This window comes from Podarcis cretensis (assembly GCF_951804945.1).
Source record: "Podarcis cretensis genome assembly, chromosome: 15".
NCBI classification, from domain to species: domain Eukaryota; kingdom Metazoa; phylum Chordata; class Lepidosauria; order Squamata; family Lacertidae; genus Podarcis; species Podarcis cretensis.
In genome coordinates this window covers 80,291-106,408 of record NC_137185.1, presented here as the reverse complement: position 1 = coordinate 106,408, position 26,118 = coordinate 80,291, and the positions used below count along the sequence as shown (strand labels likewise).

Below are 26,118 nucleotides of genomic sequence, written 5' to 3'. Positions count from 1 at the left end.
AAATGCTGGCTCCCTCGGCCTATAGAGCGAGATGAGCGCCGCAACCCAGACTCGGTCACGACTGGACCTAATGGTCAGGGCTCCCTTTACCTTTACCTGTTCTCACAGTGGCCTCTCAGGTGCCCCAAAGGGAAGACCTCCCCACAAGCAGGACCTCAGCACATGAGCAACACTCTCCCCCTTGCAATCCCCCCAAACTAGCATTCAGAGGCATTTGCTGCCTCCAGCGGGAGGGCAGGAGAAGAGGGGCATTGTGGCTGGCAGGCCCCAGATAGCCCCCTATTCGTTTAACAAAACGGTTTGTTTTAATATTTCTGCAAAGCTCAGTGAGCTCAGCCTCCTGCTCTGTCGACAAAGCCGTTTCTTGATGATCGCTCTAGCAAGGAAGTGCCAGAGGAATAAATCTGCAGTTCTGCTGCGGGAGAGGAGAGCCGGTCCGCAACCCTCCTCTCTCGCTCTCCCCTACAGCCTAGGAGCTTCCCTGCTTGGCTCTGACACTTCCAGACAGGACCCCCCTCTGCGCTGGCCTACTGATCTGAATTGTAAATGTGTTCCTTGAAAGGCATTGTGTGCCGCAGGAGAAAAGCGAGGGGGTGTCCCTGGCAAGGCCTGCCTGGATTTCATCCCAGTAGTTCAGCGGAGCAAAGGATTGGCTGGTTCAGGGGGTGGGGGCTCCCCACCAAGTGCAAGCTCAAAAAAAAAGAGGGTGCAGGATTCAGAGACATGCTAGAACTTGGTCCTGGGGGAACCAGAAATCTGGTTTCCCCACCACTGCCACCCCAAGGAAAACTGGGATCTTATGGGACCTTGAAGCTTGCTCACTTTTCGGCAAAGAGTCCTGTGTAGGTTTGAAGCTTGCTCGCTTATCGGCAAGGTGCACTACCACAAAGCTATGACCCTTTCCCTAAAAACAAAGTCAGGTTCCAGTCCACATGGTTATGAATAAAAGGTTGATTTAAAGAGGAAGCTGTCCTAATTTTTCACAGTCAGGTCCATCTAGCTCAGTAGTGCCTACACTGACAGGCAGAAGCAGCTTGTTGATATTTCAGAGAAGGGTCTTTTCCCAGTCCTGACTAGAGAGGCTGCCAGTTAGCTTGGGTGGTTAGAGCATGGTGCTGATAACACCAAAATTGTGGGTTCAGTCTCCCAATGGGCCACATGCATATTCTTGCATAACGGGGCTGGACTAGATGTGTTATGTACTGAAGTTCTCACCCTGGGCCAGCAGGAGGATACTGTAGATAGTTCAGGTCCACATATGCAAATAAGGGAGCGAAAGTGACGTTCAGTGAGTGGATCGTTACAGAAAATGGTTACTGTTGCGTTCTAGTGGAGCTCTATATAAGCAGGCTGACTGAACCCTTCAGTTCAGTTCTGTTCTGGCCTGTGAAGAAACAAGAGCTGTTTGAAGAATCGCTGTGTCGTCTGATATGTTCACCCAGAACTTAACAAGATGGCTCTGGGGTCCCCTCCAACTCTACAATTCTATGTTTGAACCTGGGATCTTTTGCATTCAAACCCAATGCTCTGAGCTACAGCCCTCCCTGTAGTCCCACACCATTCCTCCCAGTCTGATCTGTTTCCTGGGCAGCCCCAGCCAGTCCAGACCCCATCAAACAATCTAGGGAGTTCTCTGGGTTGCCCCACTTTAGGATTAATCCCACAGGGCCTCATCAGCTATTGCTCTATGACCCACTGGCAGGGCCGGATTTAGGTTTGATGAGGCCCTAAGCTACTGAAGGTAATGGGGCCCTTTATATGTCCAGCTGTCCTTTGTCAACAACAAATTGTCACTGGTTTTTTGTGTTGAATAAACAGTATGCTATATGGTAATTTATGGACCTAATAGGTATCTATTAGGGACGTGGGTGGCGCTGCAGGTTAAACCACAGAGCCTAGGACTTGCCGAACAGAAGGTCAGCAGTTTGAATCCCTGCGATGGAGTCAGCTCCTGTTGCTCGGTCCCTGCTCCTGCCCACCTAGCAGTTCGAAAGCATGTCAAAGTGCAAGTAGATAAATAGGTACCGCTCTGGCGGGAAGGTAAACGGCGTTTCCGTGCGCTGCTCTGGTTCGCCAGAACCAGCTTTGTCATGCTGGCCACATGATCCGGAAGCTGTATGCCAGCTCCCTCGGCCACAACCCCAGAGTTGGCCACGACTGGACCTAGTGGTCAGGGGTCCCTTTACCTTTACCTAGGTATCTAAAGCCATTTGCACATGTTGTTGCCATGCAACCAGTCCATGCAGAATGTTGGCACCCTATAGATAGAAATGAGCAAATCAGTGAAATTTTAGGGAGCAGGCAGGGCCCATTATTTACATCACAGGAGCCTACACAACGCAAAACAAAACACTGTTGCTGTATGTAGGTTTTATTTTAATTGTTTTTTATCTTATATTTTGGAAATGTACATGCAGGTTGTTGTTTTCTTTGATTTTTTTGGCCCCCCCCCCCCCCAAAGAGTGGGGCCCTAAGCTATAGCTTGTTTAGCTTATACGTAAATCCAGCACTGCGGCCACTGCGGGAGAATTTTCAGGCACCGTTCTCGACCTTGATGTCATTTGATTGCGTATAGAGTTTGGGTTTTTGCTCAGAAGACTTGTGCATGAAGTTAGATGTAGCTGTGGTTCTGTGCTGCAGTGGGGTTGGACTAGATGAGCCCACGAGGTCCCTTCCAACTCTGTCACTCAAATCTTGCCACCAGTGCTAGTCTGAACAAGAACGAAGGTTCTTAGCTCCCTTGATTCCTTCCTTCCTGTAGCAGATCTGGGCATGATGGTCACTGGTTATTCATGAAGTTCAGCCAAAGGACAAGCCAATGGCGCCCTCAGGCGTTGATCTGAGAGTCCTGCTCAGCATTTGAGACGAACGTTCCTTCCACTTCTCTGTCCGCCCCAGACATTTATATCACTCCCCCCAACCCCCCCAAATAATCCTGGGAACTCACTGATCCCAGCACCACAGAACTACCCAGCCGCTGTTAAGAAAAGTTCGCTGAAAAGTTTCACTGTTATGAAAAGCTGGCAACCTTACCCTGAGCCTCATAGAATCATAGAATCTTAAGAGCTGGAAGGGACCCAAAGGCACTCTAGTCCATCCCGCTGAAATGCAGGAATCTCAGCGAAAGCATCCAGGACAGAGGGCCATCCAACCTCTGCTTAAAAATCTCCAAGGAAGGAGAAGTCCCCTGCCTCTCGAGGGAGTCTCTTCCATTGTTGAACAACTCTTGTCATCAGAAAGTTCTTCCTGATGCTGAGTCGGAATCTCCTTTCTTGTAGCTTGGAGCCATGGGTTTGAATCCTACCCTCCAGAGCAGGAGAAAACAATCTTGTTCCCTCTTCCTTGTGACCCCCTTGAGATAGTTGAAGATGGCTCTCCTATCTCCTCTTTTCCAGTCCAAACATACCCAGCTCCATCAACTGTTCCTCATCAGGCTTGGTTTCCAGAACCCTGGTCATCTTGGTTGCCTTCCTCTGCCCACCTTCCAGCTTATCCACATCCTTCTTAAATTGTGGTGCCCAGAACTGGACATGGTCTTCCAGGGGTGGTCTGACCAAGGCAGATTAGAGTCAGACTATCACTTCCCTTGGATGTGGGTGGCACTGTGGGTTAAACCACAGAGCCTAGGGCTTGCCAATCAGAAGGTCAGCGGTTCGAATCCCTGCAACGGGGTGAGCTCCCGTTGCTAAGTCCCTGCTCCTGCTAACCTAGCAGTTCAAAAGCAAGTAGATAAATAGGTACTGCTCCAGCCGGAAGGTAAATGGCGTTTCCATGCACTGCTCTGGTTCGCCAGAAGCGGCTTAGTCATGCTGGTCACATGACCCGGAAGCTGTACGCCGGCTCCCTCGGCCAATAAAGCAAGATGAGCGCTGCAACCCCAGAGTCGGTCACGACTGGACCTAACGGTCAGGGGTCCCTTTACCTTTACCTTTATCACTTCCCTTAATCTAGACACAAGACTTCGGATGACTTCAGCCTTGCTGAAGCAGGATTTGCCCCACATCCTAAATGAGGAAACCAGCTGGTGGGTTTCCTCTGGGGCATGGGGCACTGCCTTCTCCTGAGCCAAAGCACTGCTCCATCTAACTCCATGCTGCCAACACTGGCTGGCAGCATTTCTCCGCTGCTTTTCCTTATCACAAAGAAGTCTGATCTTTTGAGGAAAGCGCGTTTGTTGCAAGCCTCCCAACGAACTGGATTGAGCCTCACTCCTGTTCCGCTGCTTCTCTGGACCTCCCTTGTTGTTTTCTCCCCCTCCTGGGCTCCTCGTGGTGAATGAATTGTGAATAGCTTTAACTGTCAGGCCAGAGCTGGCCCTGGAGTCTGGACCCTGGCCAGGCAAGGGCTGGGCTTCCCCAGCTGTCACTGTCCGTGGCCCAAGGCCCTCCCTCCGTCCCTCCGCTTGGATCCAGTAGCACCTTTGGCCTCCCAGGAAAAAGCACCTCCTGAGTGTCCGTCTGTCTGGAAGAGGCCTGGGAAGAAGCAAAGATCAGATCTCCTCTCCCAGGTACTGGGCATGCCACATGGGGGAATGGGAAGTAGTGTGCTTTTGGGGTGTTTTCTCCCCCCAGGGAAATTCTGGGGCTGCCTCTGACGTTTGGGAAATGTCGGGTTTATTGGGGTGGGCATTTATGTATTTATTTTGGAGAGCGGAGACCCACAGGCAAGGACGGAAGAGGATCCAGCCCACATTTGATTCCTCCTTTAAGAAATCCACGCCAAACTTCCAGAATGTTGCTGTTTCCAGCTCATCCCAGCAAATTCAGCTGGAGGGATTCTAGGGCGGTTTGGGGACGGGTGGGGTTCTTGCACAACCATTTCACTTCCCTGGAAAGATTGGACTGTTTTTGCAAGGAGGAAGGAAAGGGATCGGGCCTGACAGGCTGGGAAGGGTGTGATAACTCTGCTGGGATAGCGCTGTCGTCGTCAGAGCGGGGGACACTTCACCTCGGGTCACGGGTTCGAGCCCCATGTTGGGCCAAAAGTTCCTGCATTTTAGGGGGTTGGGCTAGATGACCCCCCCTTCCAACTCCACAATTCTATGGCAGCACCTAAACTTTGGAACTCACTGCCTGTTGATACCTTTTCACCGTCCTCTTTTTGGCTAAGCCTGCTAAACCTACTTTTCTTCAGACAAGACTACCCAGCTGTTTAGGAAGTTGAGGCAAGTCTTAATCTCTTTTCAGTCTACTGTTATTTTAACTTTACGAAAGCTTTAAATTATTGTTGTTGCTGTTAATTTTTCTGATTTATAATGCTATTGGCTTTTTCCAGTATTTTTTTTATAATCTTTGTATTTGATTTTCAAATATATATGAATAAATGTACATACATGCATACATACATCAAAAAGCAGTACAAAATCCAAATATTGAGATTACTCTGGATCTCCTGACTCCCCCCCCTCCATCCCTTCCATTGGTCCTTTTGATTCTATTTTCAACTGCTTATCAATACTTCTCCAGTTTTTCATCTTCCTAAGTTATCTATACTTTCTGTTACATTACAAGTGTATTTAAAGTCCTGCTAATGTTTTGACCTGTTTACAATTATTTTGTATATACATTATAAACATTTCCCATTCTTTTTAAAAAAATTCTTGTCTTCTTGATTCCCGAGTTTCCCAGTTAATTTTGCCATTTCGGCACAGTCCATCAACTTAATGTTATCGATTTATCTCTTTTGTAAACTGCTCTGAGGGCTCCCCCCCCCCAATAAACTGATAGGTAACTGTTAGGAAATAAATAACTCTTGTTTTGCTGCAACGTCCCCATAAGCGAATCAGGATGAATTGCTCAATAAGCTGGTCATTAGAGCCCTGAGCCAGAAATAGGAAGCTGCCCCAGAGTGAGTCAGAGTGTTGGGTCTGTCTAGCCCCATATTGTTCGCACTGACTGGCAGAAGCTCTCCAGGGTTTCAGGCAGCTGTGCAGACTTGGAGATGTGGAGCCTCCTGCATGCAAAGCAGATACTCCTAGCAAGAAATATTCTAGTCCTCGTGAAGGTCAGTTCCATCCCTTTATTGTTAGACTTCCCTGTGCGGGGATTGCTTTATTCTGTTGTATTTTGTATTAAGCTTGTTTTTAAAGTTGTATTTCAATCAATTGTTTTATATCTGGTGTTAGCCGCCCTGAGCCCGATCTTGGCTGGGGAGGGTGGGGTATAAATAAAATATTATTATTATTATTATTATTATTATTATTATTATTATTATTATTATTAGACTTACTGAGGTGCTCTCAGCGATGCTTAAATGTGCATTTGCAGCTGTTAGAGGGAACTGCGAAGCCTTTTCGACACGTGGTTTAACTCTGGAAAGGCAGCTCACAAAGAAATGTGGAAGAGTCTGCTCCAATTGGTGCAAGATTTCTGGTGACTCTTGAGGAACCTTGCGATAGAAAGCATCTCTTTGCATGTATTCTTCTCCAGCCCCCAACCCACCCACCTTCCCTTACAGCTTCTCCTCCATCTGCTGACCCTACCACGTCTCCATGGATCTGAAACACGTCCCCGACCCACGAGAGCAGGGCTGGTATTTGGGGCTGATGGCCCCCAACGTCAAAGGCCCCAGCTTCGCCTGGCTGGACCCCTCCCGCCTCTACTGCCACCCCCAGGTACCTGATGGACCGCAGGATAGCTCAGTCAGTAGAGCAGGAGACTCTTAATCTCAGTGTTGCAGGTTTGAGGCCCGCATTGTGCTGTGGGGTTGGACTAGATGACCCACAGGTCCCTTTCCAACTTTACAGATTCTGTGATAAGGAGTTGAGGCGGTGCATTACAGTGGGGGGTGGGAGTGAATGGACAGAAGTAGCTTTTTGTAACATGAGAGGCTGGTGTGGAACCGGGCTTTTCTCAGGTGGGAGATGGGAGAAGATAAGAGGCAGTGTGGTGTAGTGGTTAGAGCGTTATCCTGGGACGGACCAGGGCTCAAATCCCCACTCAGCCATGAAACTCTCCCTGGGTGAGACCCTCAGCCTAACCTACCTCACCGGGCTGTAGTCAGGGCCGGATTAACCATTAAACAAAATAAGCCTGTGCTTAGGGCAGGGGTAGGCAACCTAAGGCCCTGGGGCCGGATCTGGCCCAATCGCCTTCTCAATCTGGCCTGTGGACGGTCCGGGAATCAGCGTGTTTTTACATGAGTAGAAAGTGTCCCTTTATTTAAAATGCATCTCTGGGTTATTTGTGGGGCATAGGAATCCGTTCATTTCCCCTCCCCAAAATATAATCTGGCCCCCCACAAGATCTGAGGGACGGTGGACCGGCCCACGGCTGAAAAAGGTTGCTGGCCCCTGGCTTAGGGCATCAAGGGAAAGCAGGCAGCGGAAAAATTTCCCGTTGCTGGATTTACCATGGTGCTGTTGGGGAAAAAAGGCTCCCAGAATAAATGAAAAAATTACATACACACACTAACAACAACAAAATAGTAATAATAGAGATTTCCCGCCCAATTTATTTATTTATTAAATTCATATTACATGTTAGTTACCGTACAATTTCAGCACTGTACATAACATATATTATATTAAATACTGTATACGGATTCCCCACATCTAACCCTATACCCCATTCACCTTTTATCCAAATATCCATGTGATTTCCCTCACCCACTTGCACAATGTCCTTCTCGCTACATTAAAACTGTCGTTGTGTTCATATTTGTTCATCACATTAATCAATCCTCTGTTCTAGAATCATTGCATCTTAGCTTAATGAACTCAGTCAGTACTTATCCAAAGATTTACACTACCATTCCTTTCTTAATTCTTGTTTTGATCGCATTCTAACTGACGCTGTCATCTTGGCTCGTTCAATATATTCGCAGAATTTAATTTGCCACTCTGACATTGAGGGAGTCTCCTTGCTCTTCCAGTTTCTGGCCACAAGTACTCTTGCGGCCGCTGTTGCGTATGAAAAGACTCTGACCTTATCTTTAGGGATATAGTAATAATAGAGGTTAACGATACACATTGATATTGGGAATACACAGAATTAGAATGGCAACTGGAAGCTCCCATTAGAAGGGAAGATTTGTGAGCCCCTTGATGCTGCCCCAGTCACTCTCCCTCCCTCCCTCTCTGATCTCGTCAGGCCTTGCAGGACTGCGTGGAAGATCTCCTGCAAACCTTTCGGGGCGACCCCATCGACCTGGTTGCTGGCATTGATGCAATGGGCTTCATCCTAGGTGAGTTGGGGGCTTGGCTTGGCCGGAGTGCAAAGAGCAACGCAGAAGCGATCCAAGGGATAGAGATGCAGTGGAGAGTTCAGCTGTGGAACTCCCTGCCACAGGGATGGCCACTGACCTGGATTGCTTTAAAAGTGCTTTGGGCAAAGCCACGGAGGAGGAGAGTGCTATCGAAGGCTCCTAGCCGCAATGGCTGCGCTCTGCCTCCATAGTCAAAGGCAATAATGCTTCTGAAAATCAGTTGCTGGAAAGTACAGGAGGAGAGAGGACTCCTTGTGCTCAGATTTTTCTTGCAAGTTTCCCTTTGGGGCGTCTGGTTATGAGAACAGCCTGCCAGACAAGGTGGGTCCCCTTTGGCCCGATCCAGCAGGACTCCTCTGTTGTTCTTATGTTCCTAAAAATGCCTCTGAGCACATGCAGAGGGCATTCCCTCTCCAGCAAACCTATTCTGCATTCCCAATTACAGGTAGGTAGCCGTGTTGGTCTGCCGTAGTTGAAACAAAAAAAATTAATAAAATAAAATTTAAAAATTCCTTCCAGTAGCTCCTTAGAGACCAACTAAGTTAGTAGGAATTTTATTATTTTATTTTGCATTCTCAGTATGATGGCAAAGGACGCTGGAGTATTTTCCAAGCAGGGTTGAACCCTGGGGATAAGTTTGGTGAAAACAAAATGAATCGATTTGGGGCTGGGGTTAGGGAGGGCATGGCGTGGCAACTCACAATTCAGGGGGGCACCCCTTTGCCCTTCTCAACTCGCCCTCAGGCGCTGCCATCGCCCACACCCTCCAGAAGGGCTTTTTGGCCATACGCAAAGCCGGGCACCTGTGCGTGAAAACTCTCTCAAAGCCTTACAAGGACTACCAGGCTCGTGAGAAGGTGATGGAGATGCGGGCTGACGCCATCTCGCCAGGTGAGCAGAGATAATACTAATAATTTTATTATTTATATTCCCACCCATCTGGCTGGGTTTCCCCAATCACTCTGGGTGGCTTCCAGTACATATAAAAACATAATTCAATGTCAAACATTTAAAACTTCCTGAAATAATAACAAGAATTTCCCCTTGTCCAGTTCTCCCTCCCCAAAGGAACTGATGTCTACACACACAGAGACAGGGTCAGGGCTGGGTACCCATCACCACTAACCATTGAGCTTGCTGGCCACTGGAACTGACAGGAGCTGGGGTCTATCTACGCCCTCCTCCATCAGAGGCAGTAAATGCCTTTGTGGGCGCAGGAGGGAAGAGTTTTACCATTGCCCTGAGTTCCTGCCTGTGGGCAGGATCTTCTGCGGCACATATAAATACAAATTAATGGAGGTGAATGCTAAAAATGGCTAATAAGTAGGTTTTATCTCCCCTGTCAGAGGGGAGATACCAGTTGCTAGAAACTGCAGGTTGGCCCTGTGAGAACAGGAGGCCGGACTGATCCATCCAGATTCTTCTTATGGAGGTCTATTGTGATTGCAGAACCTCCATGTCTAGCAGCAGTCTACCTGTGAATACAGGCACTGGAGAATTGTGCTCAGGACCAGCTTGTGGGCTTCCCATTGGGCAGGGCTGCCGTATTTCTAGAAGTAAAAACTCAGGACGCAAAAGATTTTTTTTCAGCAAACGCAAAGTATCGGAGCTTTTTCTGGGAAACGAAACTCAAAAGTTGTTGGCAATCAACCTCAAAATCCCCGACGTTTTGCCGGTTTTCCGAAATTTCCCCAAGATGCTCTTTTTGCCATGTGGCAACCCTACGCTTGGGCCCCCTTGGGCCTAATCCAGCACTGCAGGGCTCTTCTGAGGTTTCCTAGCTATTGCTCCAGATCCACATATATTTTTTAACCTCTCAGGTGAGGAACGGGGTGGGGCGGAACTTGGCACACTAACCCCACCTTGCCCTCTGCCCCCTTTCTGACCAGGCCTTCGCGTCTTGCTGGTGGACCAGTGGGTCGAGACCGGGGGGACGATGCGGAGCGCCATCCACCTGGTGGAGGAACAAGGCGGCCTAGTGGCAGGTGGGTCGGTGAGCAGGCGGCCAGGCTCGGCCCCCTTGGCATTCCTAGCAGCAATAGAGGTTGGTGGAGCCTCCAGCTGCAGGAGCAGTCTACCCTGGCTCTGAATCTGTCGGTGATCGCTGTCTTTCCCCCAACCTTGCATGCAGGCATCGCCGCCATCTGCGTGGAGGACAGCGAGGGCGGGCTCTGGCTGAAAGACCACTACAAGTGGGCGCATTGTGTGCCCCCCAAAGTGATGCCCCAGTTCAACGCTCACAAGCTGGACTCCTTCCAGGCCTTCAACCCCAACCAAGGACCGCAGTAGGGAGGAAGACACACAGGTATATGCACGGCCCCCAAGGTGTCCTGCAGAGGCCCGTGGCGTCCCAATAGTGGCAAACTCCGCCTGCTTCCCGGGCCATTAACCTCCGGGATCTTGCAAGCTCGTAACTCCAGACCAGTTTGGGAATCTTGCCTGCGTACCTTCCAGCTTATCTGGCACTCCATCAGAAAAAATGTTCCTTCTCTGTGTTCTTCTGCCCCGGTGTAGTTAATAAACCACCTGCTGAATCGGTGAAACTTAGAATCCGAGTTCGGAGGGACCCCAAGGGTCATCCATCCCAACCCATTGTAATCGCGGCTAAACATTGATAGCGTTGATGTACAAAGTGCTCCATGTTGCATTAAAAAAACAAACACTGAGGTCTTGGGTGGAGGTCCTGAGGTGCAGAGAGGAGAGGGGAATGTTGTGGGGAGAGGAGGGTGTTATGGAATTGTAGCGCTGGAAGGGACACCAAGGGTCATCTAGTCCAACCCCCTGCATGGTCCTGGGGCCACACAGAGATGCCTGGAGGGCCACAGTTCCCCCTCCTAGCAGCGAAACATGAAATTAAGTATTGGACAATATGGTGGGGTTGTGCCCAAGTTCTACCCAAAGACACACTGGACCTAAGTTAGTCACACCTGTTCTCGTAGGAAGATTCAGGAGTGGTTCAGCCCTTTCACACAGAACAGGGTTAGACTGTGGAACTCCCTGCCACAGGAGGCAGGCATGGCCACCAAACTAGATGGCTTCAAAAGAAGATTGGACCAATTCATGGAGGAGGAAAGGGCTTTCGATGGCTACTGGAGGCAGCAATTCTTCTGAAACCAGGGGAGGGGAGAGTGCTGCTCTTGGGTTCGAATCTCGCTTGTTGGTTTCCCTTTGAGGCATCTGGTTGGCCACTGTGGGAACAGGATGCTGGGCTAGATGGGCCCCTGGCCTGATCCAGCGGGGGCATTTGGCCGTCACATTCCTTGGGGCCCAAACACTCATTGCCTCAGGGCCTGCCCTTGACCCCCAGAAAGTCCCCCACAAGGCAATGTACCCCCCCAGGCTGAAATGACACCCCGCTGCTAGCCAACCCCATCAACGCACATTCAAGGCAACAGTTACAAAAAGCACAACATTTCAACTTTTATTATGACCGAATGCGATTCGTACCAGGAGACCAGAGGTGCTTTGGTTAATGATTACTGTCTGCAACAGGATTTTTTTTGGGGGGGGGGACAAGGGGGTCTTTGTGCCCAATGGGGTGGGACATGTCCCATGACACCAAAACCAGGGCACTATCTTACATGTCCTGGCACAGGAATGGATGTCACCAACAGGAAACGGTTGTGGCGAAGGAACCCATGGAATGTAGAAATGAATGTTGAAACGTCTGATTATTCTCTTCCTGGGCTGCCCCACAAGAAGCCAAGAGGGCAGAAATATTTGGGGGTGGGAGAGCTCTGGGGGCAGAAAAACAGACCAGCTTCACCCAGGGAAGAGGATCCATGAGACATCTAGTCTAACCCTTTCCAATGCAGGAATGACATACTGCTCAGTGGTTAGAGCACCTGCTTTCTGCATGGAAAACGATTCCAGGCTCAGTCCGTGGCAGCAAGCCCAGGTGGGGCTGGGGAGGTCTTCTGCCTCAAATCCCAGAGAGCCACTGCTGCCAGCCAGTGCAGACAATACTGAGCTAGATGGAGCAATGGCTCGACTTAGTACAAAGCAGCTTGTGATGGTCCTATATATGAGGCAATCTGTTCTTTTCTTTAAAAAAAAATCATTAAAAAACAGCAACACTTTTCTTTGGTATAGAAATAAGTTCAGTGCAAATGTTCAGGCCAGTGAAATTCCTTCCCCCAACTTGCGTCACTGGCAACATTTCGCTCTCCGACGCTTCTCAGTCAGGTAAAGGTCCCGCTCGTTGCTGTGGATCCCTGAAAGAGGCAGAGCGAAAAATCCTGGAAAACTTCAGCCTCTATGAGTAAAACAAGTTTCTAGTCCTTGTGAAGGTACAGGCAAAATGTGCAGGATAAAAACAAAACAAATGCACAAGCTCTAAGTTTGCAACAAACCCTGAAAACTAACCCATCTTTACCAATTATTTAATAATAATAAACAAAATACCTGCGGTGCAAATAAACTTTGCGGCAAATCACACAATTTTGCTTGGCTTGCAGAACTGTGGATCACTGGGAAGAGGCAGCCGTAACCTTGGTGACATGGAGCCCGCCCCCCATCCCATTCTCATTGGCTAAACTCTGCCTGTCACCATCCATCAGCAGAGCTGTGTGTTTATTGAAATACCACAAAACAGGGAAGCTTCCCAAGAATCCCAAGAGTCTCTATGAAGCAAACAAGTTTCTAGTCCTCATGAAGATGCAGTGAGAAACATGGTGGGCTGTGCCAGAGAGGGGACTTGAGAGGTATTGCTATTGTTATCTTAATGATTAGCTTATAGATCTTTTCAGTTTTTTATATCCTGTCTGTGTTGTTTTGCTTTGTGTAAGCTGCCTTGAGTTCCTGCTTGGGAAAAAGCAGGATATAAAGAAATACACTAAAAATTAAAACATTATTATTTAACAAGCTTAGAAACTGCTTTATAGCACGGAGCCCTCAAAGATTAAAAAACAGCAGCAGCAGCAGCAGCAGCAGCACAGCAGCTCTAAAAACAGAATAACTTCAATGAACCAAAAAAAAGCACAGCAGAAGCACCTCTACAAATTTTATTTGAGCACAGTAAATTTTGCAATAATAAACTATCATTAGATTTATTTGTATCCTATCTTTTCCCCTGGACTGCGGCTCAAGGCAGCTCAGACAAATTAAAGCAAGGCAGACAAAATGCAAAAACAGAACCAAAACAGAACGAACCAATCTATTAAAACGCAGGGAACGAAAACAAGACGGGCATTGCAAGGACTTTTGCAACAGTCGGTGGAGATCTGCTCTGCTTGCAGAACTTTTGCTGGCGGAAGGATGTGGCTTTTTCCCAGGGCAGAATTTATACCAAAATTCTGCACCATGCTTTGGGGTTTTTAAAGTGTTGAATATGCACAGTTCCATTTACAAAGCTCCGGACAGCACCAAGCTGGTTCTGGGGCAGAAGTGGGGCTGCCTCTGTGGAAACTGGGGGGTGGGGGGCTGTTTGAAGTTTCCGCCCGCTATGGGGCCAGCTGGACGCATGTGACGAGGGGCACACTTACGCACGACGTCGCCAATCCTTCTTGCGCTGCTCCTCTCCAGCTCCGCCATCACACTGCCCTCAAAGGTCAGCGCTGCAACCCGGAAAAAGAATTCCCGCACATTCTCACCTGTGGGGAGGGGGGGTGCGGGGGGTGATACTGTTTCCTTAAATACCATAGACCACCCTCTCCTCTTCCATAAATTTGCCTAATCCTCTTTTAAAGCCTGTTAAGTTGGTGGCCATCGTTGTCTCCTGTGGAAGTGAGTTCCGCAGGTTAACCAGACACTACATTCAGAAATATACTCTTTTAGCTGTCCCAAATTTGCCAGTCGGAAGACCCTCCTGCTGGATCAGGCCTGTGGCCCATCTAGTCCAGCCTCCTGTTCTCACATGGGCCAGCCAGGTGTTTTGTTTTGTTTTTAATTATTATTAATTATTGAATTTATATACCACCCTGAACCTGGAGGTCTCAGGGTGGTTCACAGAAAAAAATCACAATATATAAAATCCAAACAAAAACACCGCCCTCAAAAGAGCCACATTTTAAAAGGGTATAGGATGTCAATCAGATCAACCAAAGGCCTGGTTAAAAAGGAACTTTTTTCCTGGCAACTAAAGGTGTATAGTGGACGCTCGGGTCGCAAACGTGATCCGTGCGGGATGCATGTTCGCAACCTGCAGCAGCGCGTCTGTGCATGCGCCAGTTGCAAATTAACGCTTCTGTGCATGCACAAAGCACGGTTTAGCACTTCTGCGCACGCGCGACTGCCGAAACCCGGAAGTAACCCGTTCTGGAACGGGTACCGGAACGGGTTACTTCCAGGTTTCAGTGGTCTGAACCCCAAAAAAATGCAACCTGAAGCATCTGTAATCTGAGGTATGACTATATAATGAAGGTGCCAAGCGAACTTCCCTGGGGAGAGCATTCCACAGTCGGGGAGTCACTGCAGAGAAGGCCCTGTTCTCATGTTGCCACCCTCCGGACCACTTGAGGAGGAGGCACACGAAGTAGGAGCTTTATTATGGTTTATTCGAGCACAAGGGCAACTCTCCCCTCCTGCAGCCTCCAGGCACAGGTACTCGGAAGCATTTCGACCGAGAACAGAGTCTCTGTGCAAAAGAGAAACTTACCTGTGAGTGAGGAGACAGCCCAATATTCGGCCTCCATTTCCTTGGCCACCTTAAGAGCTTCCCTCTCGATGAGGCTGTACTGCGCCGGAGACTGTGAGAGGGAAGGGAAGGGCTCAGGAGGAATGGAAGGACAGCGGCAGGAGCTCCAGGAACCCAGCTAGAAGTGCTGCTTCCCTGCCTCCCCTTCCCTCCAGGGTGAGTTTCAGATTGGAAGCTGCTTGGGGCAGAGAGCTACCCCCTTGCGAAGCACCAATCACAAAGACGGCACTGTGGCTGAGAGAGTATAAGGTTTGTGGAAGTGTCCTCTTTCCTTGCCCCCTTAATGATAAATAACTGGGCTGGATTTGGCTGGATCCTGAACTGGGCTGATCCAACGGGATCCAGGTTTCGATCAAGTTGCCAGGATCACCTTGGAAGCAAAACGGGGGAGTGGCAAGTCGGGGGGCAGGTAGGAGGAGTTTTGGCTGTGCCTGTTCCCTGTAAGCCCTTGTGAAGAACCTCCATGAATCAGTAGCCTCATCCCCCAGGGCATCATGGAATTGTGGAAGGGGCCTCCAGGGGTCATCCAGCCCAACCCCGTGCCATGCAAATGATCCTGGGCTGGAGGGCCAGTGGTTGGAGGAGGGAGGGCTCTGCGCAGCTTCAATGAAAGAGCCCTGAACGGAGTTCGCAGGAGATGTCTTCTGAACAAGGCAGAGGGTCCTGCAGGGAAGTGGGGCAGGCAGGATACAGCCCACCCTCTATCTCCCTTTCTCTTTTTCTCCCCAACTTACGCTGAGATCCTTCTTGGTGCCGACGAGGAAGAGAATGGCGCTAGAAGGGTCATTCTCCTTCAGGGCATCAGCCAGCCACTGCCTGGAACAGATTGGGCAGAGAGAGAAATCCAGGAGTGGAATCTATCACTGCTACTATTAGTTATTTCCTTATCTAGCTATCATCATCATCATCAAACCTTTTATTGGCATCACATACAACATCCAAAACAAATCAATACAGAATTACCACTTCCCCAGTGGCACAAAACATTTGCTAAAAGAAAGGAGGCAGAGCGGTCTATCGTCACATCTCTTGGTCTCCAGGGAGATCAGACGTCTGCAGTGTATTTTGACAACAAAAAACCAAATAGAGATATTTAGCCACTAACTTGGTGAGCTCCTGATCATTCTCCAGTAAAAGAAAATGTATGACCTCTGACTCTCGCTTCTCAGCCTTTTGGCTAAGATCAAGTGTAGTATCTTTCTATCACGTTGATATCCAAGGAGCTTCAGGGGGCGTGCAGAGTTCTGCTCCTCCCTGTTTTATCCTCACAACAACCTTGCGAGGTAGGATAGAGGCCGAGAGGGGCCCTGACCTCCCCACAAAGCGTCAAAGGTACCAAAATGAAGGGGGTTGTTTTAATCTCTTGACGTTGCACACAGAGGTGTGAGGGAGCCCAAAAACATCATCGAGTCCAGCCCCCCGCAATGCAGGAATCGCAGTAGGGTCACACGGGTGCAATTTGGTTCTGGAATCAATGTTGAGTCAGGGGCTCGATCCAGCACAACTCACAGCCACGCACACACACCCTGTTGACAGCACAGCTTTGACGCCAGCTGGAGACGGCGAACTCGACAGGTAACTCACCTGGTGTGGCCCAGGGATGCCACGTCGTTCAGGTCAAAGACGATGATGATGGCTGCGGAGAGGCGGGGAGAGTTGCAGAGTTGAGGTCACGGAGGAGAAAAGGGGACCCCTTTCTAAGTCCCCTTCCCCCCCCAAAAAAATTAGACAGTTCAAGGTCTGGAGGAAAGGGAGGGCTTAGATGTTCTTGAGATGGTAAATTCTGGGAAATGCTGGATGGGGGACTTTCAGCCACATGCCCCAAAGGTTAGCCCCCAAGCACAATGGCGTCACAATAGGGGGGGGCGGTGCGCCCCAGGTGCCATGTTGGGGGGGTGATAAGAAGGCACCCCGTGGGGGCTCGTGGGGGCGTGAGCAGCCATCGCTCTGCCACAGCTGCATGTGGAGGATACAATACGATAATCTACGATACGATAATGTTTATTGCCATTGTCCCATACGGAACAACGAAATTGAAAAAATCTACATCAGACATTCAAAAACCAACAAGCCTGCTTTCCCAGCTATCCCAGCCTGGTTAGCCCCCTTAAAACTCGACACCCCATAATTAAATACACTATACTCCCATAGAGACTACCTTACACTGCATTTAAAACCAAAATCGCATTTGGATAGAAACTGTTTCTCTGCAGCCACAAGCAGAGGATCCTGCTGCAGCCACCAAACCGCTATGTACAGCGCATGTGTGCCGTCGCACACATGCGCTGTACATAACGATGCTGCACATGCGTTGCACATAGCAGTTTGCCGCTGGCGCCACTTGAGCAGAGGATCCCAGCACCATCTGTACAGCGCTGGAGCAGCGCCGCCGGCAAACCGCTATGTACAGCACATATGCGGCATCGCTATGTACGGTGCATGCGTTGTACGTAGCGACACCGCACGTGCGCCCTACATAGCGATGCCCCGCCCCGGGTGTCACAACGTCTTCATTCGCCCCTGCCCAAGCACAACCAAGTAACAAGAAATATTCATTGGCACACACCGACTTCCCACATGGATGGGACCCCAGTGGTCACAAAAGAGGGTTCCTTTCTGCAGTTTTTCACCACCCACGGAGAATGCCAAGAGGAACCCAGTTTTTTGCTTTCAAATGTTGCTTGCACATCCTTGCAGGGAAGCCCCTGTTGGGATGCCGCCGGGGAGACGGGGGCATTTGGCAGGCCCTCAGCTGGCTCCAGCCACCGGCCAGCAACTCCGGTTCCCGGAACAGCATCAATCAGCGACACGAGCCTCCGAAACGTTCAGAAGCTGTGCATGCTCTTATCAGCAGAGTGAATAAATCCTCACAATGGAAGTGGCGGACAGAGACGTGTGTAAGCATTATTTACAGGCGTTTATTCAGCAGAGTTCAGGAACAAAGGAAAAACATGTCTGCTTCCCTTCGTCTCCAGCAAAACAGCAATAGCAAAAGCAATATACAAACGAAGTTCCCAGCAGACTGTGCTGGAAATGTAAACAGGCATGTGACACACAACAGTCATGCCTGTTCCTTTTAAGGTGGAACAGAACTATATCCTAACAGCCCCCATAAGGAGCTAGTCCTCAAGGTTGCTTGCCCACCTGTTAGCTGTGTTCCAGGGAGCTATCTGCTGCAAAGAGAGACACTGACAGACAGACAGACAGACAGACCGACCCTCCAACCCCTGATAATCGCATTGTCTCACCTTGAGCTCCACGGTAGTAGGTGGAGGCGATGCATTTGAAGCGTTCCTGGCCGGCTGTGTCCCACCTGGCAGGGAGGCAAGGAAGGCATTAGGCTGCAGGTGCCACAGAGCTCCAGAGCAGGGCTTCTCCGCGTAGCGGGGATGACTTAGGAAGGGGGCCGAGGGAGGGGTCCCCCCGCAGGACGGACAGGTTGGGTGGGTGGGCTGCAGGTACTCACAGCTGCAGGCTGAAGGGGACTCCCAGCACCTCAAACCGCTCCATCTCAAAGTCCACCCCAATGGTGGCTTTGTAGTTCTTGTCAAAAGTGTCTTTGCAAAAGCTGACGATAAGGAAAGAGAGAAAGAGAGAGAGAGAGAGAGAGAGAGAGAGAGAGAGAGAGAGAGAGAGGGGTCAAGGAGGAGAGGGTTGGCTTCTGCATCAGCCTCTTCCTGCTCAAGATCAATAATAATATTTTTTATTTATACCCTGCCCTTCCCGGTTCAAAAACCGGGTTCAGGGCGGCTAACAACAAATTTAAAACAATTATAAAAGCAGCATAAAATACAGTATAAAAACATGAATAACAATAAAATTCAAAAATCAATTTAGGGGAAATAAGCCTTAGATAATCCCCAGGGCTAGCTGGCTGAATTGGTCCTACTTGGGCCAGCGAGGAGGCCAGGGGAGAATTAGCTGTGGGGTCTCAGAGCGGGTGAACTTCATAAAAGGGGAGGTGGAGGGAAGGGAAATAAAAGATCAGGCTGAAATCAAATTAAAGGCCAGGTGGAATAGCTCTGTCTTACAGGCCCTGCGGAAGGAGGTTAAATCCTGCAGGGCCCTGGTCTCATGGGACAGAGCATTCCAACAGGTTGGAGCCATCACTGAGAAGGCCCTGGCCCTGGTGGAGGATAGTCTGACTTCCTTAGGGCCTGGGACCTCTAAACTATGGTTGTTCATGGACCGTAAGGTCCTCTGTGGGGCAGACCAGGAGAGGCGGTCCTGTAGATACAAGGGCCCTAAGCCACAAAGGGCTTTAAAGGTCCATTGGCAAATGGAGGGGGTGCTCCTCTGCTCCCCCCCCCCACGAGAAACAGCAACCCTCTAGCAGTCGTCCCTTTGCACAGTTCAGAGAGACATTTGCAACCAGGCAAAAACACCCAAGGACAGTCGGGGTGTGGGGAGTACCGACAGCCAAAAGTCACAGGTTCGTCATCCTGGCATAAAAGGACTTGGGGGTCAAATCCACACTTTACATTTAAAGCGCTCTAAACAGCCGTGGGGCCCCCTGGGGATTGCCGTTTGTTCAGGGTGCTGAACTCCGTGAGCTACAGTTCCCTGCATCCTGAGCAAACTACAATTCCCAGGATTCTCCAAGACCTGGGCCCCGATCCGCCCGGGTATTCCCCCATAGTTACCGGTTGATCAAGCAGGTCTTCCCCACAGAGAGGTCACCGACTACGATGATCTTGGAAATTTTAAACCTGTTGAGTAGGGGGGAAAGGCTGAGTTAATGTCTAGGAAAAAGGTAGCCTGAATTATTGGGGGCCTGGAGAGACTCCCCTAATAGGAACTGTTCATAATGCCAGGGGGCTTTTATCTAAGCTAAGACTGAAGGGAGATAAAAGGGGTGGAGTGTGACAGAGATGGGTAAAATCACCCCTGGGGTGGCAAAAATCGGATAGAGAAGTCTTTCTCCTTCTCTCGTCATGCTATAGCAAAGAGACTTGCACATTTAAAGACAAACTGACTTGCAGTTTCTGAAACAATACGTGAAGGAAAACACAGCTGTCCTTAGAAATTCACATTTTCCATGGATTTTGCAGTGCAGTTCTCCAGACAAGTAAAGTGTGCAAGGATGCAAAGGGTGCATATGAATGCAGGCATCAGGAAAAAATAACATACAAGGCTGCATTCTATTTGGGGAAACCGCTGTGCAAAAATATTCATGTTAGACAAAACTACATGTGTACAGAAGGAGGAATTTGCAGGAAAATGCTGACAAATCAGCTGTGATGTTTGCATTCTGAGGCTTGGACTAGATGGGCCTTTCAGTCCCTCCTTCCAGCTCTACAATTCCAGGATTCTGTGCAGGAGATAAAAGGAATAGACTTCTGTGCCCCTAACTGATCTGTGGATTTGGCCTCTAGAAGGTCATGGCGATGGTCTTTAAAGGTGGAGACAAGGGTCTCCGTAAATAAGAACATAATAAGAGCCTGGCTGCTGGATCAGGCCCAGTGGTCCATCTAGTTCAGCCTCCTGCTCTCACAGCGGCCAACCAGATGCCCCAAAGGGAAACCCACAATCAGGATTCGAACACAAGACCCCTCTCTTTTCCAGCAACTAGTATTCAGAAGCATTGACTGCCTCCGACTGTGGAGGCAGAGCAAGCTCATCCTGGCAAGGAGCCCTCGATAGTCCTCGCCTCCTCCAGGAATTTGTCCAAACCTCTGTCAAAGCCATCCAAGTGGCAGGGAGTTCCACAGTTTAACTCCGCACGGCGTGAAGGAGGACTTCCTTTTATCCACCCCAAATCTTCCGACCTTCAGCTTTGTTCAGTGTTCTCATGTTCTGGCGTTAAATACTCACCCCACGGTCCCCGTCCTCTGGGACTGGCACATCCCAACCACTTTGGGGTGAAAGCAGGTCCTGGAATGGAGCGCGGCCCCTTTGGTGAAGCACTGGGAAGGAAAACGAGGAATGGGGGGAGTTACGGCACTGCCACACACCCCACTCTGTATGCTCCTTCCAATGCAAAGACTCCTCCCAGCACCACATGCACAAACCCACAAGAAACAAATAAGTTTGTGTGCATTTTAAAGAAAAGTTTCCCTATCCGCTGAGTTCACAGGCCACCTGTGCAGCCACACACACACACCTCTAAGTTTTTGATGCTCTTAAGTAGGCATAGGCAACCTTCGCCCCTCCAGATGTTTTGGACTACAATTCCCATCATCCCTGACCACTAGTCCTGTTAGCTAGGGATCATGGGAGTTGTAGTCCTAAAACAGCTGGAGGGTTGAAGGTTACCTATGCCTGCTCAAGAGCATGGGTAGGCAAACTAAGACCCGGGGGCCTGATCCGGCCCAATTGACTTCTCAATCTGGCCCCCGGATGGTCCGGGAATCAGTGTGTTTTTACATGAGTAGAATGTGTGCTTTTATTTAAAATGCATCTCTGGGTTATTTGTGGGGCATAGGAATTTGTTCATTTTCTTTTTCAAAATATAATCTGGCCCCCCACATAGTCTGAGGGACAGTGAACTGGCCCCCTGCTTAAAAGGTTTGCTGACCCCTGCTCTTGAGGAATTAAAAGGGTTTTTCCTCCACCGTTTTCTCCCTACCAGAGCTGAAAGGGAACCCTACGGTCATCTAGTCCAACCCAGGCCAGGAGACTGATTTTTTTCCGTTATTGTCCTCCCCCTGATTTGAGCCGGTGGGCCATTTGAAAAAGGCTCCAGATCGTTTTTCCCAGGACATCCGGGGAATATTGCATGGGGACGGGGCCTGGGGTTAGGCTAGATGACCCTGTGGGCTCCCTTCCGACTCTACAGCTCTATGATACTTTAAAAGGCCTGCTCTCCAAATACAGGTCACACACCCCACTCTCTGTCCAGGCACACACACACACAGCCTCCCACCAAAAATCTCCAATCTGGTGCAAGCACCCCAAAATTCCAGCACCCCCAGTTTGGCTCCATAGCTGAGCCATTCCTGGCTTCCATTCTCTTTTCCTAGCAGAAAGGGGGGGGGCGAGAAATGTGCATGCCAGCAGGACTTGGGAGCCGTTCTCAGATCAAGGGCCACACCGTCTCCTTGGCAACCTTCCAAGGGCCGAAGATCAGTGGTGGGTGGGGCCAGAGGGGAAAGGGGGAGAGCCACAGGTGCAAAACCATCCTGATGCTAAAAAGTGAGATTCTGACACCATAAGTGTTGCTGCTGAGCTCTGCCCGCCGCCCCCTGCCTCCAAGGACTACTGGCCCCCTTACCGGCGGCAGTTCGGCAATGACGCGGTCCCGCCTGACAGGGGCAAGGATATTCATCGTCGGGACTCGAGGTTTGACTGCAGAGCTGTCCAATATTCCCACCTGGAAGCACAGATTTTAATTTCTGAAAAGTGGGCAGTGCAGGTGTCCATGCCACACACACACACACACCCTTGCCCTTCTCCGTGGGGCAGTTTCAAACTTTGGACTGTAAGCTCCTTGCCGCTGGGACCTTTCACTGGAGTCATTTCCCTGCTTTTTTAAAATCATAAATCTAGAACTGATGACATAAGAACAGAGCCTGCTGGACCAGGCCAACGGCCCCTCCAGGACAGTATCCTGCTCTCACAGAGGCCGACCAGGCCCCCAAAGGGAGGCCCACAAACAGCAACTCTCCAGTTGTTCCCAAGGCCTGGTATTCAGAGGTAGACTGTCCCTGGGCATGGAGGTTCTGCTATCACAATAGACCTCCATAAGAAGTTGCTGTCTTTGCCCATGGAGTTTTCTTGGCTGGGATACTGGAGTGGCTTGCCGGTTCCTGCTCCAGATGGTTCACGTTTGGTCAAAACTCTCCACTATGACCTGTTCATCTTGGGTGGCCCTGCATGGCACAGCTCATAGCTTCTCTGAGTTATTCAAGCCCCTTCGCCACGGCAAGGCAGTGATCCATGAAGGGGCTGAAGAATTGATGCTTTTGAATTCTGGTGCTGGAGGAGACTCTTGAGAGTCCCATGGACTGCAAGAAGATCAAACCTCTCCATTCTGAAGGAAATCAGCCCTGAGTGCTCACTGGAAGGACAGATCCTGAAGCTGAGGCTCCAATACTTTGGCCACCTCATGAGAAGAGAAGACTCCCTGGAAAAGACCCTGATGTTGGGAAAGATGGAGGGCACAAGGAGAAGGGGACGACAGAGGACGAGATGGTTGGACAGTGTTCTCGAAGCTACCAGCATGAGTTTGACCAAACTGCGGGAGGCAGTGGAAGACAGAAGTGCCTGGTGTGCTCTGGTCCAGGGGGTCACGAAGAGGCGGACACGACTAAATGACTAAACAACAACAACAAGAAGAGGTTGCTGGATCAGGCCAAGAGCTTGTCTAGTCTAGCATCCTGTTCTCACAGGGGCTGACCAAATGCACATTATCCATCGCTGAAAAACTCTTCCCCAAATATTCTGCGCTACCTGATACTTGATGTTTGAGGGACCCACTTTGGGGCCCTGAAAAGACCTCCAAAAGAAATATGTGGCTTCCGGTGGGAGCAATAGAATCCTAGATTTGTAGGGGGGGAACCCTGGAGCCCTCCAGGTGTTTGGGAAGGGCTGTGGGTCAGTGCTGCAGAGCATCTAATTTGAATGCCAACCCCCCCCCCCCATCTTACGGGGTACCTTTGGCTCAGACACCATCCCTTCATCCAGCTTACCTTGCAGGGTTATCGTGAGGGTTAAAATGGGGAGGGCTATGCCAACCACCTTGAGCTCCCTGGGGGAATATAAATCGATAAAGATTAATAAATGATGGTGCTGCACCCACTTGCCTCATTCATACAGGGCACCCATAAAACAATCCAGGGTGCGCCCCCAAAACAGTGCCTCGGGTGAAGGCGTCCTGGTTGGCAGCAGGCGGGTGCAACGGAATTGCTGCAGGCCGCTAAGTTTTCCAGTCTGCGTGTACAAATTTTACAAAATAAGAAAGAGAAAAAAAACTCTTGTGAGAGTTTGGATCCAGGCAGGGAGAATAGGAGAGAGAGCGGGGGAAAAATCATAGGATGTTCCCTGCTGAGTCAGATACATTGGTCCATCTGGCTCAATACTGTCTACACTGACCGGCAGCAGCTCCTCAAGGTTTTTGACAGGAATGCTACCTGGCAATGCTGGCAGAATTTGAATCCAGGACCTTCTGCATGCAAAGCAGATGCTCTCCCACTGAGCTATAGCCCCTCCTTTAAAAAATAAACCAAGATTCTAGTCTTCCTGGCTCTGAATTAAAGGCTGGTTTAAATGGGGACACAGAAGAAGTGGCTGTATGCCTTTCCATACGATGCTCCCTACTGAGTCAAGACACATTGGCCTGCCTAGCTCAGGAGTCTCTGACCGGTAGCAGCGGCTCTCCAAAGTTTCAGGACTGCACTGGGAGCCTTCTGGATGCAGAAAAGCTGCTCTGCCCAGGAGCCTTTCCCCTTCTCTCCCCCCTTCGCCCCCCAAATCAAAGCCGTCTGTTGTTTTTCAACTCTTCTCCTAAGCCAGGGAGGGAGCAGACATCCCGGCAGGCCTCAGCACCTCTCCTGGATGCGGGCAAGACGTGGCGAAGACAGGGAGGAGGAGGGAGAGGAGAGGGAGAGGGTGGGGGCCCATTTTGCAGAGGGTGGGGGCGCTTGCAATGCTCCGGGCAAGGAAGGCATGGCGGAGCCGGGAGCCTGGTACTCACCGCCCGCCCCGTCGCCTCTGGTCCCGCTCGCTGGAAGTCTGCAGCCGGAGAGGAGGAGGAGGAGGAGGGTCGCGTAACCCGATCCCCGGAAATTCCAGGGGATGCGGAGGAGGAGGAGGAGGAGACCCGGGATGGCGAGACACCCGCTCCTTCCAGGTTCGCCTGCAGCCCAGACGGGGCGGGCGCAGGCGGAGGGTGGGCAGCCCGCCGAGGATCTGGTCCCGGGGAAGGAAGAGGTGCGGGGACTCACGGAGACTCTCCTCTTGGTCATCCCGCACCGATCCAGGCGCTCTGCGTAGTCTCAGAGGCGCCCTCGCCGTCCACAGAACAAGCGCCGCCAACCCTCTCCTCTCCTCTGCGCCCATCCTGCATTGCTCAAGGCGCTCTGCGTAACCTCAGAGGTGCCCTCGCCGACGGCAGGGCGAGCAAAATAGGTGCCGGGGCTCCCGGAGGCCACCAACATCCCCGTTCCTCCTTGTCATCCATCCTATCCTGCGCCCAAGGCGCTCTGCGTAACCTCAGGGGCGCCCTCGCCGACGGCCGGGCGGGCAAATAGGTCTCGGGGCTCAGCTCCCCTACCCACCCGGCCTCGGCGGTTTGCCCAGCGCCCCCGCCTCTCTGGCTTCTCCCCACCCCCTCCGTGCGCCCCCTTACCTTCTGCAGCCAGGCGAGGCTCTGGCCGGAGGCATCTGCTCGCGATTAGTGACTCAGAGCCCGACGGGGGCGGAGGAGGCGGCGGGGCGGGCGGAGTCCCCTGCAGACGCCGACGGAGGGCGAAGACGCCGCATTCGCAGGGAGACTCCAGGGAGGCGAGGTTTGCACTCTGCACACGCTCAGATGCTCGCGCGATTTCTTACAGGGACTCCACCGGCGATCCTGTGGGATTTCGGCTCAGCTCAAAACTGTTCCCCTGGCAAGACGTTTCTCTTGTCCGATTGTAAGCCCCTCGGGGCTGAGGGCGGCTCTTCCCTTTGGTTTCCTTCTTCTTGCGCTTCACGGGCGGGAAGCGAGCGATCTAGTCGAGTTTGCCTCTTCGCCTAAGCAACGAAGAGCTTGACCGGTCCTCGTCTGCCCTTTGGAACTCCCTGCCCCTTGATTTCGGGCAGGCGCCTGCACCGTGGCGATTCAGGAGCCTGCTGAACAACTTTTCCCCAAATTTCTAGTTACAGGTAGATAGCCGTTTTGGTCTGTCGTAGTCGAAACAAAAGAAAACAAAAATTCCTTCCAGTAGCATCTTAGAGACCAACTAAGTTAGTTATTGGTATGAGCTTTCGTCTCCGCAGGCGTGTCCTTTTTCGCCTGCAATTCCCACTCGTGATTTTACGTTAATATTTAACTAAGAAATTGGTGGATTCATAGAGAAACAGGGCTAAGTGAAAATATCCACTGTAAATAGGCGCATCTGGATACTTTGTTACCATTTAACTGAGTTACGCTGCAAAGGCCATTTGCAGAAGGGCTCCTGTTGCATTACCTGCAATCACCTGCAGGAGTCTTGGTGTTTTGTGGACACGTGTATGTGCAAATGCTCCCACTCTTTCCGCCACCTTTCCTCTCCCCGCCCCATCCTTTTCCAGGATGTTCGCGTTTCCGCCTGCTTCTTGCCCTCTTTCAAGATGGTGCTGTGGCGTCACGTCGCCGGGCA

General features: G+C 50.6%; 2 protein-coding genes across 7 annotated transcripts; one reads left to right on the top strand and one right to left on the bottom strand.

Annotated features, from left to right (window-relative positions):
• Positions 1–4,387: 4,387 nt before the first annotated feature.
• On the top strand, positions 4,388–13,068 carry LOC307204436 (adenine phosphoribosyltransferase-like). 3 transcript variants are annotated; one of them, XM_079956007.1, is made up of 7 exons: positions 4,388–4,507; positions 6,457–6,613; positions 8,091–8,184; positions 8,950–9,096; positions 10,095–10,190; positions 10,337–10,510; positions 12,663–13,068. In XM_079956007.1, the coding sequence occupies exons 2-6, from the start codon at positions 6,491–6,493 to the stop codon at positions 10,492–10,494; spliced, it is 618 nt and encodes a 205-aa protein (XP_079812133.1). In that variant the 5' UTR covers positions 4,388–4,507; positions 6,457–6,490; the 3' UTR covers positions 10,495–10,510; positions 12,663–13,068. The 3 variants fall into 3 exon arrangements, with proteins under 3 accessions (XP_079812133.1, XP_079812131.1, XP_079812132.1); XM_079956005.1 differs by lacking the exon at positions 12,663–13,068 and having other exon boundaries at positions 10,337–10,871; XM_079956006.1 differs by lacking the exon at positions 12,663–13,068 and having other exon boundaries at positions 4,390–4,507; positions 6,429–6,613; positions 10,337–10,871.
• On the bottom strand, positions 11,601–25,209 carry RAB34 (RAB34, member RAS oncogene family). 4 transcript variants are annotated; one of them, XM_079956002.1, is made up of 12 exons: positions 25,128–25,209; positions 23,470–23,528; positions 22,053–22,151; positions 20,654–20,745; positions 19,483–19,548; positions 18,306–18,407; positions 18,088–18,152; positions 16,424–16,475; positions 15,574–15,655; positions 14,801–14,891; positions 13,689–13,796; positions 11,601–12,419 (listed from the first exon to the last, which is right to left on the bottom strand). In XM_079956002.1, exons 3-12 carry the CDS (start codon positions 22,104–22,106, stop codon positions 12,352–12,354), a joined length of 780 nt encoding a protein of 259 aa, XP_079812128.1. In that variant the 5' UTR covers positions 22,107–22,151; positions 23,470–23,528; positions 25,128–25,209; the 3' UTR covers positions 11,601–12,351. The 4 variants fall into 4 exon arrangements, with proteins under 4 accessions (XP_079812128.1, XP_079812127.1, XP_079812130.1 ...); XM_079956001.1 differs by lacking the exon at positions 25,128–25,209 and adding an exon at positions 24,474–24,699; XM_079956004.1 differs by lacking the exon at positions 23,470–23,528.
• Positions 25,210–26,118: the final 909 nt, after the last annotated feature.